Source organism: Mya arenaria, chromosome 9, assembly GCF_026914265.1.
Source record: "Mya arenaria isolate MELC-2E11 chromosome 9, ASM2691426v1".
NCBI classification, from domain to species: Eukaryota; Metazoa; Mollusca; class Bivalvia; order Myida; family Myidae; genus Mya; species Mya arenaria.
In genome coordinates, this window is record NC_069130.1 from 70,805,276 (window position 1) to 70,818,855 (window position 13,580).

A 13,580-nucleotide genomic window follows, 5' to 3' on the forward strand; every position below is an offset into this window, starting at 1 on the left:
AAGGCTACTTTAGCTGGGTATCAGGTGAGAGTACTTTTTTCAAAAATTTCTTCACACTTTTATTTCTTTCTAACTGCATGATGAATAAAATTCTCGATCTGTCGATCGCTGTTGAAGATTGCCGAGTAAAGCACAATATAAGCAATTTCGGTGTATCATTTATCCGAAAGAAATTGTTTTACTTAGGTTAAGGCAGATAATAGCGGTAAAATTTCAATGATTTTTTTTTAATTTTGTAGGCCGATTGTTCAGACAGCTTTATAATGATGCTCGAAACCGTTCCCTGGTAAAACACCAGTACAAGTGTGTACGAGCAAATCCCCACACAGGCTCAAATGGAAGCCGATTGGTTAAACATGTTAAACAAATCTCAGTTTACTATGATTTCTCCACCTCCTTGCAGGCGAAAAGTTGTCCTACACACTTTGGCACAACGGCTTTGTCGGTTATAACGACGGCGAGGACTGTGTTGTCATGATGGCTTCTACTCCGGAAGGTGCTTGGGAGGATAAACCCTGCGCGCAAATGCATGGCTATATTTGCCAGTTTGGTATGTGATGCACTGAACATTTAAATTCTTACAGAATTTCTTTAGATGGTACGATGGTGATAAGGCGATGGTAGGATAACTATAACGCGACAGTACGATGGTGATAACGCGACTATACGATAACTATAACGCTACAGTACGATGATGATATCGCGACTATACGTTAACTATAACGCGACAGTACGATGGTGATAACGCGACTATACGTTAACTATAACGCGACAGTACGATGGTGATAACGCGACTATACGATAACTATAACGCTACAGTACGATGATGATATCGCGACTATACGTTAACTATAACGCTACAGTACGATGGTGATAACGCGACTATACGTTAACTATAACGCGACAGTACGATGGTGATAACGCGACTATACGTTAACTATAACGCGACAGTACGATGGTGATAACGCGACTATACGATAACTATAATGCGACATTACGATGATGATAAAACGACTAAACGGTAACTATAACGCGACTATACGTAAAATATAACGCGACAGTACGAAGATGATAACGCGACTAAACGATAACTATAATGCGACATTACGATGATTATAACGCGACTGTACGATAACGTTAACGCGACAGTACGATGATGATAACGCGACTATACGATAACTATAACGCTACAGTACGATGATGATAACGCGACAATTCGTTAATTATAACGCTACAGTACGATGATAACGCGACTATACGATAACCATACCGCTACAGTACGATGATAACGCGACTATTCGTTAACTATAACGCTACAGTACGATGATATCGCGACTGTACGATGACTATAACGCGACAATACGATGATGATAAAACGACAGTACGATAACTAAAACGCGACAGTACGATGATGATAACCCGACTATACGATAACTATTATGCTACAGCCCAATGATGATAACGCGACTATTAGTTAACTATAACGCGACAGTACGATGATGATAACGCGACTATTCGTTAACTATAACGCGACGGCACGATGATGATAACGCGACTATACGATAACTATAACGCGACAGTCCCATGGTGATAACGCGACTATACGATTAACTATAACGCGACAGTACGATGATGATAACCCGACTATACGATAACTATTACGCGACAGTCCGATGATCATAACCCGACTATACGATAACTATAACGATACAGTACGATGATGATAACCCGACTATACGATAACTATAACGATACAGTACGATGATGATAACCCGACTATACGATAACTATAACGATACAGTACGATGATGATAACGCGACTATACGATAACTATAACGATACAGTACGATGATGATAACCCGACTATACGAACCGTAACGCGACGGCACGATGATGATAACGCGACTATACGATAACTATAACGATACAGTACGATGATGATAACCCGACTATACGATAACTATAACGATACAGTACGATGATGATAACCCGACTATACGATAACTATTACGCGACAGTCCGATGATCATAACCCGACTATACGATAACTATAACGATACAGTACGATGATGATAACCCGACTATACGATAACTATTACGCGACAGTACGATGATGATAACGCGACTATACGATAACTATAGGCTACAGTACGATGATGATAACGCGCTTTTACGATAACTATAACGATACAGTACGATGATGATATCGCGACTATACGATAACTATAGGCTACAGTACGATGATGATAACCCGACTATACGATAACTATAACGATACAGTACGATGATGATAACGCGACTATACGATAACTATAACGATACAGTACGATGATGATAACCCGACTATACGATAACTATAACGATACAGTACGATGATGATAACCCGACTATACGATAACTATTACGCGACAGTCCGATGATCATAACCCGACTATACGATAACTATAACGATACAGTACGATGATGATAACGCGACTATACGATAACTATAGGCGACAGTACGATGATGATAACGCGACTATACGATAACTATAGGCTACAGTACGATGATGATAACGCGCTTTTACGATAACTATAACGATACAGTACGATGATGATATCGCGACTATACGATAACTATAGGCTACAGTACGATGATGATAACGCGCTTTTACGATAACTATAACGATACAGTACGATGATGATATCGCGACTATACGATAACTATAGGCTACAGTACGATGATGATAACGCGACTATGCGATAACTATAACGCTACAATACGATGATGATAACGCGACTGTACGATAACTTTCACGCGACAGTACGATAATGATAACGCGACTATAGGATTAATATAACGCGACAGTACGATGAAGATGAAACAGTTCGATAGGAAATCACGCGACTTTACGATAACTATAATGCGACAGTACGATAATGATAAAGCGACTTTACGATAACTATAACGCGACAATAGGATTACGATAAAGTGACATTGCGATACTACTATCATAGACCTGGTTTTTGGACTGCAGTTTTAGCCAATCCAGCAATCCAAATGAAGCAATTTGGTCCTAAGGTTGATATCTTGAGCTAAGTAATACAATAAAATCATGTGTTGTTTTACTCTATCATGCACAAAATAAACAAAACATCTACTTTTGTTCGTTAACATGTAATATATTTGAATATTTGATACAGCTCGCATTATTTCATTTTTGAAGATTCGCAAACTTCTGATTGCAAGGTATGTTACACAAATATTATATAAGATGTTAACGTTGTCGTGCTTTATGTTTTATGTATGCAGGAGGTCACTCAAAATACCAAACAACATCAACAACTCGGCCTACCACAGTCATTACAGATATTCCGATTGGCTCAATGTTTAGCGATGGTATGTCGAAAAAGATAATAAAAAGTGTATTTTATGTTTAGTTAAATTATTAAAGAGTCTAAAAGGGGGCTCGATGCATTTCTTTCTTTTGTAAACACATAGGTATTCTCAACTGCGTATCAAAGTAAACAAATATATGGGTAACTTCTTCAATTATACATCCTTTCAAAAGTGTCTATCAATTTTAGGAAGTACACGTTTATGCCCTAGCAGTGTAAGATCTTTTTCCGACCAATACGGAACTGTGTAGGCCCAACACGGCCACAGCTGCTACGAGTTACTTAACACCGAGGTAACATGGTCGTATGCAGAAACGATGGAGGTGGACACTTAGTCCAAATAAGTGGACAGCAGGAAGAAATTTTCATCCAGCAATTTCTCCTTCGTCATGGTTCTCCTGATGTCTGGATTGGTCTAAATGATAGGCAGACAGAGGGGCACATGCACTGGACTTCAGGTTAGATGTTTGTTTCACAGTGTGATGGTTTGCAAGAAGGAAGGCGAATAACATACACAGTGATGGTCACCTTACCTTTTCTCTAAAATAGAAAAAATAAAAATAATTGTTCTAGCAAGTACATATATTTGCAAGTTCAAAATGATAACCACAAAATCAAAAGTCAAATATTAAATGGTAGAATTGGTATAAATGTAATTGTAAATTATGTACTTTTTGGCGGGTTTACACCCTCATTTTGGTCGTGGACACTATTTCTGACACTCCCATGAAAGACGACCATCTCTTCAAACACAAGTTTTGAAATGGATTTTAAGTAGTGGTTATGATTCTAGCCTCTATTCATCAACTGTTAAGAACTTAACAGACTCCCGTTTCATGCATCGGCCAGTCAATATACCTGATTTCTTATATTTGGAATTCAATACTTAAAAATTACAAAAGTTAAGTATACAATTCAGTATTTTCAAAATTTGGTTTTCTTGGTTATAATGGTGTTAAACCTGTGTCACTAAACGGGGTCTATTGTGTTTAAATTTTCGAAACTTAGCTTGTTTCTGTAGTTGTTGATATAAGTCATGATATTATTCGCTCATGTTATTGTGTAATGCCTATATCTTCAATTCCCAAGGTGGAAACTGTTACAACGACATGTCAGTTACAATGTCGAACCAGGTTGCAAGCACATCAAAACTATATTCGTGTTTTGTAGCAGACTTCTACTGAGGGCATTGATCGCACACTTTTATATAAGGATGATTTTGTTACTAGGCGAATCAGTAAACTACTTGCACTGGATACGAGGACACGTGGACAACATTGTTGGTAGATATGATGAGGACTGTGTCGTCATGTTTCCACAACGAGGCGGACACTGGGACGACGTGCCTTGTGGGTGGCAGAATGGAATGGTCGTGAAACATGTTGGCATTTGTGAATACAGTAAGTATTAGTAGCATAAATGATGTGGGCGGATATAACTCATGTTGTCCAGCCGTCGAGGACATTTGGATGACCTCGCTTATAAACAATTGTTATAGAGGTCAAATAATATGTTGGTGTTTGTAATTTCATTTAGTATTGGTAAAAGGGTGAACATGCTTAGTGGTATATGGATTGACCTTTTCCCAAGGTGGTCGTTGATTCGAGCCGACATACCTGGTGATCTTTAAGGTGCATTAGTACTGTTATCTAAGAAATTGACCCGACGGCCACTTATATAAGCTCCTAGCTGTCTTTTTAATTGTATATATTTTTGTTAGCAGTATTTATCATCCAAAATAATCCACTCGTTGTAGCGATTTATAATCAAAATCTCGGTTTGCAGTCAAGCAACATATTGTTTGCGAACAGAACGTCATTTCGGAAATGACGGCGTTAAAATTTTGTCCCAGGCCTGTGCTCTATGACATTCGTTTGAATGTGAGAGTGGGCTTATATTTAGAAACAGTGAGAAATATCAAATTGATATTTTGACTATTTGAAAAATGAAACATCATTTTTGTTTTACTGACAAATCTCTGCAAAACATCAGAAATATATAACATTATATACTTTACAATTCCCTTACATGTTAATGTTTGTATTTCAGGGATACAGACTTCCGGATCAATCATTGGGAAATGAACTTACGTTACAACACGGTTTATTGTTATTACAAAGAGCTAATAAAACATAAGTTTTATATCCATGTGTTTTACATACTAGTATTGCAGTTCTTATACAGTGTACCTTAACGTCCCTCCGTTCACAGTAATGACGAAGATGTTTTAACAACACATATAAACTACAGGAACAAGCACGTAGATAAAGACCCTGAAATTTACAAGGCAAAGATCTAACAAACACACAACGTACAATCAACAGAGATACATCACACATGAACCAGAATATAATTATCAATACATATCGGGGTGGCTGCATAATGGAGCATTTATCGAAACATGCGTTAGTTGTGGTTAAAACTAGTTCATGAATATCTTACTTAATTTACATTTCTCAAGTACGTATCAGATATTTCTAACATAACAAGATATTCCAAGCAAAAGGAACTATATAAGCGAGAAGAATGCAATCAAGATCAGTCAACATTAGTCAATATCTACATCAGGTGCGCCGACTCACAAACACGCCACCGGCTGACACCATGATACCGTTTGCAAACACAACTGTACATGCTACCCTTAGCAGCCTTGTTACTAGTTATAACAGGAAGTTTAGAAATAACTTAAAATAATAATATTAATTAAACACCATTTACAAATTCTGTCGTGGTATAGTCATTAACAGTTTCAACCATATTACTTTGCTTCGTCATTCATTTTCATTGATTGGATAAAGACATACCTGTCATATAAAGATAAGAAACGATTAGATAAACGTATAACGAAAATAAAATGAAGAAACAAAAACGATCATATACATCTAGGCAAAAAGTCGAGTGTTAAAACAAATAAATGAACTATTAAAGCGGTTGCACTATTAATAGATAACTCTAATATTTAATACGTATTTAACGAATATGGCATAGAGTACACAGTAAAAGACATATCTGGCAATTATGATCCGGCACCCTCTCACGTTTTCCAATTTATTTCGTGTCATGTGAACAAACTTGCTTGTAAAATAGCGTGTGCTAAAAGCACTGTTTCGGCAGTTTAAAAGGTGAAGATGATTCGCCACTCCTGAATTAAGATCTAACACTGAAATCAACATCTATGTTTGCTTTCTTAATGCTTATTTTCTTATTTCTCATTCGTTGTTGTTTTTTTTCCATTGTTTTTGACCCCCTTTTTGCATACCCGGCAGCCCTCGAGACGCCCATCGCACACATATTAATCACCGATAACGTAGACTGTCATATTCCCACGGGGGCTTGTAAATAGTTCTCCAACTTTTTTATTAACTCCTGGTTCAGTTAAAATATTTTATACAGATTTATCAATACACTCTGATTAATGCATCAAACAAATTACATTGAATGGTTCATGTATGTATGGCCAAATCACACTGGTTGCCGTTTGCTGAATAAAATAGTTCATAGGTCAAAAATGCATTCAATACAATACAATACATAGATATTCAATAACTCTTACTGTAAGTGATCAGTTTTATTCGCTTGTAGACGGGTCGTTTTCCGGCTGAAGGATAAAGACCCAAGTCGTCATCATTGACTGATCTCGTCAGTCCCTTTTACGTTCCTATAGGGTCACATATACACTTGTTTTGTCCGTACGCTCAATCCATTCGCCAAGCATCGTTGTCGCGTTGTTTTGTAACCATTACTACGTCCAAAATGCTCGATCGAGTTTACAACGAAGTCAACAACAGAAGCGTCACTGTACTCACTTCGTCTTAGCGTCAATGACCTCAGTTCCCTTTGCAAAAGACGTATACTTATTTGAATTCCATGACTTTCCCTGAAAACAGTGACACTATTAACATAAGAAAGGCCTTCCGGAGAGTAATCTGATATAAGGCTATCCCTCTCTTCGCCTATATATTTCACTTTCGTTGAGTACAAATGACCTTTTATTATCAGGAGTGCTAACTGTGTTTCAAGCATAACGAGACAAAGATGAAACAGCTGTTTTGATTAGCTAAACTAAGTCGTGGTCACAAGTTACTGAGTTGTGACCAAAAGCTAATAAGTCGTGGTTACAAGTTACTAAGCTAATAAGTCGTGGTTACAAGTTACTAAGCTTATAAGTCGTGGTTACAAGTTACTAAGCTAATAAGTCGTGGTTATAAGTTACTAAGCTAATAAGTCGTGGTTACTAGTTACTAAGCTAATAAGTCGTGGCAACTTTAAAAGTATACGATTTAAATGGTCTTTAATATTTGAAACGGATCAGGCTAACGCCTTCACTGTAAAGCAATATATTTGATCATTAAACGCCGTATATCAACCGTCACAAATGTCATAATTACAATGAGGATATGCCTTTAATGTAATTAAAGTTTATTTCATTTGTGGCATTTGTTGCTGTCCATTTCTTCAAAAGCCGCCGCAGTTTCTGACCGATTTTTAGGGCCGATTTGTCTAATACGCTGTCGAAATAATTTTAAAGGCGAAGGAATTACTTTTCCTCATTCAAAATGTTATTTTTATCACCTTTTATAACATTAACTACGAGTTTGATATCAACAAACAATAACATATTTTTTTTATAAATACATTATTTTAAATGGCAGCATAAATGTGACGACATCACAGAGTATCAGCAATGGACGTTCCGTCATACATTTGAATTAAAGCGATATAACCGAATTCAACGGGAAGATTTTTCATATGGTTAATGTACACTAAATTAGATAGACGAAAATTCGGAAGTACGTTAGATAACTTTATAAAATAGTAGTTGATATTAGTGATGGGCCGATGGTCGCCGATAATCGATTATATCGGCAGACATTCGTAACTCGGCGATCGGCGACTTCATCGTTCCATAATCGAATAATCGAAAAAAAAGTTTGCTTGAATCTAGTAAATTTTCGACTTTATATAGCGCAGTAACTGAAAGCTAAGGGAAGTAACCGCTACTTTGACTTTTAACAGTATCCCGGAACAACGGGTTTACGACCGCCTAAGGATTATTTACATTTTAATCATAAATAAGTGATAATAAAAAAAATCTTTGTGTGTACCATTTAAAGCAATCATTTATCTTTTAAAAAACAAAAAAATAAAATCTGTTTCAATCGTCTGTTGTTTACATTTTGAATCCAAAATGGCGGCTGTCACATGTTGTATTTGACCTAGATACAACATGCTTTCGACCATGACCTTTAACTATACTTCGCAACAAAGTTTGTGCACAATATTTTTTATTTTAATTTGTATAACTTGTTTAAACTGTTTAATGTATTTTACTTAAAAAAAGAGTAATTAAATATTTACATATTTGCCATACAGTCACTTTTTAGTTACGTATCACCACAAGAGAGGCAAAGGAATGCATCATCCCTTCTAATGGCTTTCACATGGGTACAAAAGGATAAATTCACCCATCATGAACCCTGTTATCACTGGTCCAACTCTGAATGAGTCTCATATGACCTGCCTAGGCTGCAATATGTATAATTTTATGGTAACTGAGCCCCAAAATGCAATTCAATATAGTTACCTGTAGATAAATTTCTTTAATTTTAAAATTAGCAACATACCATATTTTGATGCACTTTTAATGTTGTGCACTATACTTAGAAAACAATAGGGCATAGGTTTTAGGCTTTGGTAGATAGGTAAGATCTGGCAAACAAACACAACACGATTTTAAAGAAGTATTTTACATGTGAAATCATTTTAAACGAAGAGGTCTAATTTGGCATTAATTAAAAATAACAAATTGGTATTGTTTTAAGTATAACTTAAGATTTTTTAACACTACCATTCCCATTCTTTTTAAAATGAAGTTTTCTGACAGTTCTACTGTTATGGTTAACAATTGGAGCTTATTTTTAACGGAAGTGACGCAAAATAGAAGTGTTTTACCCATTTTCAGGAGGCGGTCGAAAATAGGTTGTGGTCGAAAATAGGTTGTTCCGGGATACATTCATTTAGTTTTTCTTTGCGTTCAAATCGCTTTATGATGGCAGACGGTCAGGGGGGGGGGGGGGGGGCATCGATCTCAAAATATTTGATTACCCTGCTAATCTGTCGTCCAGGTGCTGGAAAAGTGCAATATTTTCCAGCAAAATGGTTAGTGTCATTCAAGCCCAGATTCTTATAAAACTAGGCTTGATCGACCACAGCTGTGCTCACATATTGAAATGAACGTCAAGATCAGTCGATGTAAAACAAGAAATATTTGAAGAATGGAAATGTTTGCCGTCCAACTCCGAAAATACGTGAGCAAAGTTTTGCTAATTTAATTTCCAATTACTCGTTATTTTTAATAACTTATGCCATCCAAAATCAATTTGTTATGTCTCATTAAATTTATTTTTTTCAAAACAGGTTCAAGTTATTGGCAAATTTGTCCAAATGAAAAAATATGTATCATACAGGATAAGACATGGTTGATAACTGCCCCAGAGAAAAAAAAAACTACTCGGGCAATTATTCTTCGCAATGGGGCAATTATTAACCAAAAGCCATGGTCAAACATGTATTCTTTTATAAATAACATAATAATATAATATTTTAATAATATTAATTTATTAGTCAACTTAAGTAAACCTCAACATGAAATGTTCCCTAACTTCATAAACCTTGGACTATTTATTTTTAAATTACTTTTAGAATTATTCAATATGTCAGAAATAATACCTGTTTTCCAATTGAAGCATTAGAAATGAAATACACATGCAAACTGAGGTCCTTATTGATATATATATCAGAAAATGATGCTTTTGTGATACTGTGCGATTACAGCCGATTAATCGGATAATCGATCGATCAGGGTCTCCGATTAATCGATAATGAAAATCCAAGCCGATTGCCCATCACTAGTTGATACGGTGCGATGCTTTATTCTTTATTAGCAACACATTTTAGTCAGTGCATATATATATATATATATATATATATATATGTATATATATATATATATATATATATATATATATATATATATATATATATATATATATATATATATATATATATATATATATATTGCATAGCAGGTGCCCAAATTATAACTCATCCACTACGCAAAGCTCTCATAAAAAGCATTCCGGGCTGGCTGAAATGCTCATTAGGCCAATACCGGTTTCGACAGTGGTAGTAGGTACTAAATGTGTACGGTTTAATCAGACGCTTATCAAAATGCTAGGAACCTTTGAAGCAGGGAAGAAAGTTGATTGCATATTTTGCGCCAATTGTTTAAGTTTACAATGCTACAAAAAGTGATTCAATTGGGATGTATCCGCATTGTTTAATGTTAAGGTGGCACCAAAGGTTAGCCATTGACATTGACCTAGGTAGTGGGTTCATTGAAGGATATGCAGATCGTCAGACATATAATGTTATAAAGTTGCGTGAGAGGCTGGAGTTTGCAAACAAATAAACTTTAAAAGATCCGCCAAACAGGGCGCAAAGGGTAAAAACTACGTTGATACAAACTTTAAGGTTTCAAGGTTTGGAGTTGGCGATAGAGTTCTTGTTTTGTCTGTTGGTTACTTCAGAAAACACAAGATAGCTGATCGTCAGGAGGAGCATCCTTACATTGTAATGGGCATCCCAAATGCTGACATACCAGTGTATGAAGTGAGTAGGAGTCTGGTGCAAGTTCGGAGTCCTCTGAGCATTATGTAATTCAAGAGAAGAAAATCACATCGGTATTACAACAGTCTGAAATCTACTGTAAATTCAAATACCATTAGTGACGTTCAGGCCAAAGAAACAAGTCACTATGTGGAACTCCATCTCGTGATCAAGATTAACAACTGATTTTCTCATTTTCTGTAATAGTTCTGTATGTTTATGTTTTTGGACATTTAATTGAACATAGTACATGTATCAGTTTTGTGAATGCCAAGGGATGTTATTTGTTTATTTGTACTTTGTTTTTATCATTCGTTGTTCATCTATCTAATATTTAATGACCTTGTTGTGTATAATATTATGTTAAGGTATATTGAGCTCCGGTAACAATGTACTTTGGAATTAATACATTTGCCAATTGTTATTTTATAGTTAATGTGATGTCATAATGTGTACTTCATAGTTTTGAAGCGCCATGAATATTTTTCCCTATGGAGGGAGTATGTTAGCCAGGTTTTATTAAGTCATATTTTCAATTGTTAATCCCTTAAGGAAAAAGTCACAAAAGATCAGATTTGTTTTAAAAACATTTGAACTCAAGTGTGACTGACTGATCAGTTGTTTTGTACATGTATTGTCCTGCCCACTGCACTGCTATGTACAACTTAAGGTTAAGAACGAGTTATGCAATTTAGGTTAAGACCAAGCAATGGAATTATGCCAGGAACAAGCTATATAATTAAGATTTAGGAATGAGTTGTTGTTGACCTTGGACTCAGGGTCACTTTGGTCACGGTTATGTTTGCTGATAACCTAAAATTGCCTACTTTAATACAGCACGAAACTGATAAGGGGGAATCGCATTCAACTATCAGCTACTTATATAGATCATGTCCAACACAATGGTTGTAGGTACTGCCACTAGGTGACCTACTTATCTTTATGTCAGTGTGAATGTCTTCTGTATAAAAGTACTAGAACAACTGTAAGTAATATTCAAACTATTTCACTTTATTTTGCGGTTAAACGTTACACCAAGTGAAAAATGCACACACGTATTAAATGGAGAGTTTTCTTAAGCCCTTGCATTTTAAACGTCTTGTATCAAAAATTTACTTTAATAAATTATTGTACGTTTTGTAGAATAGGGAATGTCAAATAGATTCTCTTTACTGTTGGGGCTGGTGCTCCTGTTCGCCACTTGTGTGAGAAGTGACTACGACTGTGTTTGTAACTATAACGTCGAAACAACGGTCCAGCCCGATGTATGTACAATTATACGTTTTTACGATCAGCTTTGGTTTAACTTGTTTCAATCTACATGGAATGAACTATTTTCTGATGCGAAGTATCTACCTGTAAGCGACTGAATGAAAGTCTTACAACCTTACTGTTCTTGAACGTTTCCCAAATACGGTTTTCTTCATTGATCATTTACAACCAACTATACAATACCACAGTCTTAAGTATATACAAAGATGAATATTGATGCGAAGCATCAAAGGGCGCCAAGAATGTATAGTAATGATTATATGATTGGTACAAGGATGTGATAAATGTTTAAATATAACAACAATATGAAGTTGTTTGTTATCTTTTATTAATGTATAACAAATAGTATTATAACAGTTGCATGATTATTTAACAGTGTTGAACCAAATCAGTTTTTATTTGTTGCACACTGAAAAACGGAACTAATATTTACACTAGAATTCGAAACGTTTTTTATTTTTTTTGTCTTGGTAAGAGCAATTTTTAGCGTATTAAAATATATTTAAACCAATGATATAAGATTGCTGACAAAAAATCAGATCGTAGATTTTCATATTTCCATTCGAAAATTAATGTTTTATGGCCTAAACCGTTACTAACGGTTTCAGAAAAAAGAATAAAACATCATTTTTTGAACTTAAATACAAATATCTGCGATCTAATTTTTTGTCAGCAATCCTATTTAACTGGTTTTCATGGAATTTCGCAAAAAATGGCTCGTTCCAAGACAAAAAAAAAAGTTGTCAAAGCGTTCAAAATGTGAGAGTGCAGCTTTAATCTGTTTATGATCGAATCATTTTTTCGCTTAACTATTTATAAATTTTAGTTGCATTATTTTTGTCATTGTCTGTGGTCGACAAAAACAAATATTAAAACTTTAAAACAATTTGTCAAAGGGGAGTAACTGTGATCTGCGTCGTTACGTAAAGGAGTAACACTACATGTAGTCATCAGAAATGTTGTCTGCTACGCTTTTTTATTTATTAATAAATAAATGAATAATTTAAATGAATCCGTCATTTTCTAAAGATGAACTCAAAACAAGGAGACACGCTGTTAAACATATTGATCAACTTGTTTGTGTGTTCCCTTTTCGCGTGCTAAAGGAACTACCAAAAAATCAGACTGTCTTTACAATGTTCTTGCTGCGTTTCATAACATTTTATCATTAAACTTTGACAAAAACCGTGTACGATTACCTAAACGAATTTTATGAATAACTCGGCCTTATAACGCAACCCCAGACAAGTGTGTTATACAA

At 35.3% G+C, this 13,580-nt stretch overlaps 1 protein-coding gene and 1 long non-coding RNA gene across 2 annotated transcripts in view; both read left to right on the top strand.

The window, feature by feature from the left end:
- The window catches only part of LOC128203594 (macrophage mannose receptor 1-like), an 11,549-nt gene extending 7,862 nt beyond the window's left edge, over positions 1-3,687 (top strand). Inside the window, exons 9-12 of the mRNA XM_052905084.1 lie at positions 1-24; positions 404-550; positions 3,294-3,380; positions 3,569-3,687. The exon at positions 1-24 is cut by the window's left edge and continues 264 nt beyond it. Coding sequence (XP_052761044.1) covers positions 1-24; positions 404-550; positions 3,294-3,380; positions 3,569-3,630 — 320 coding nt within the window. The 3' untranslated portion in view covers positions 3,631-3,687. The remainder of the gene's footprint in view (positions 25-403; positions 551-3,293; positions 3,381-3,568) is intronic.
- A 21-nt stretch (positions 3,688-3,708) lies between these two features.
- LOC128203595 (uncharacterized) lies at positions 3,709-5,477 on the top strand. Its single transcript, XR_008255983.1, has 3 exons — positions 3,709-3,837; positions 4,609-4,779; positions 5,429-5,477. It is a non-coding gene; the product is annotated as an uncharacterized LOC128203595 (long non-coding RNA).
- Positions 5,478-13,580: the final 8,103 nt, after the last annotated feature.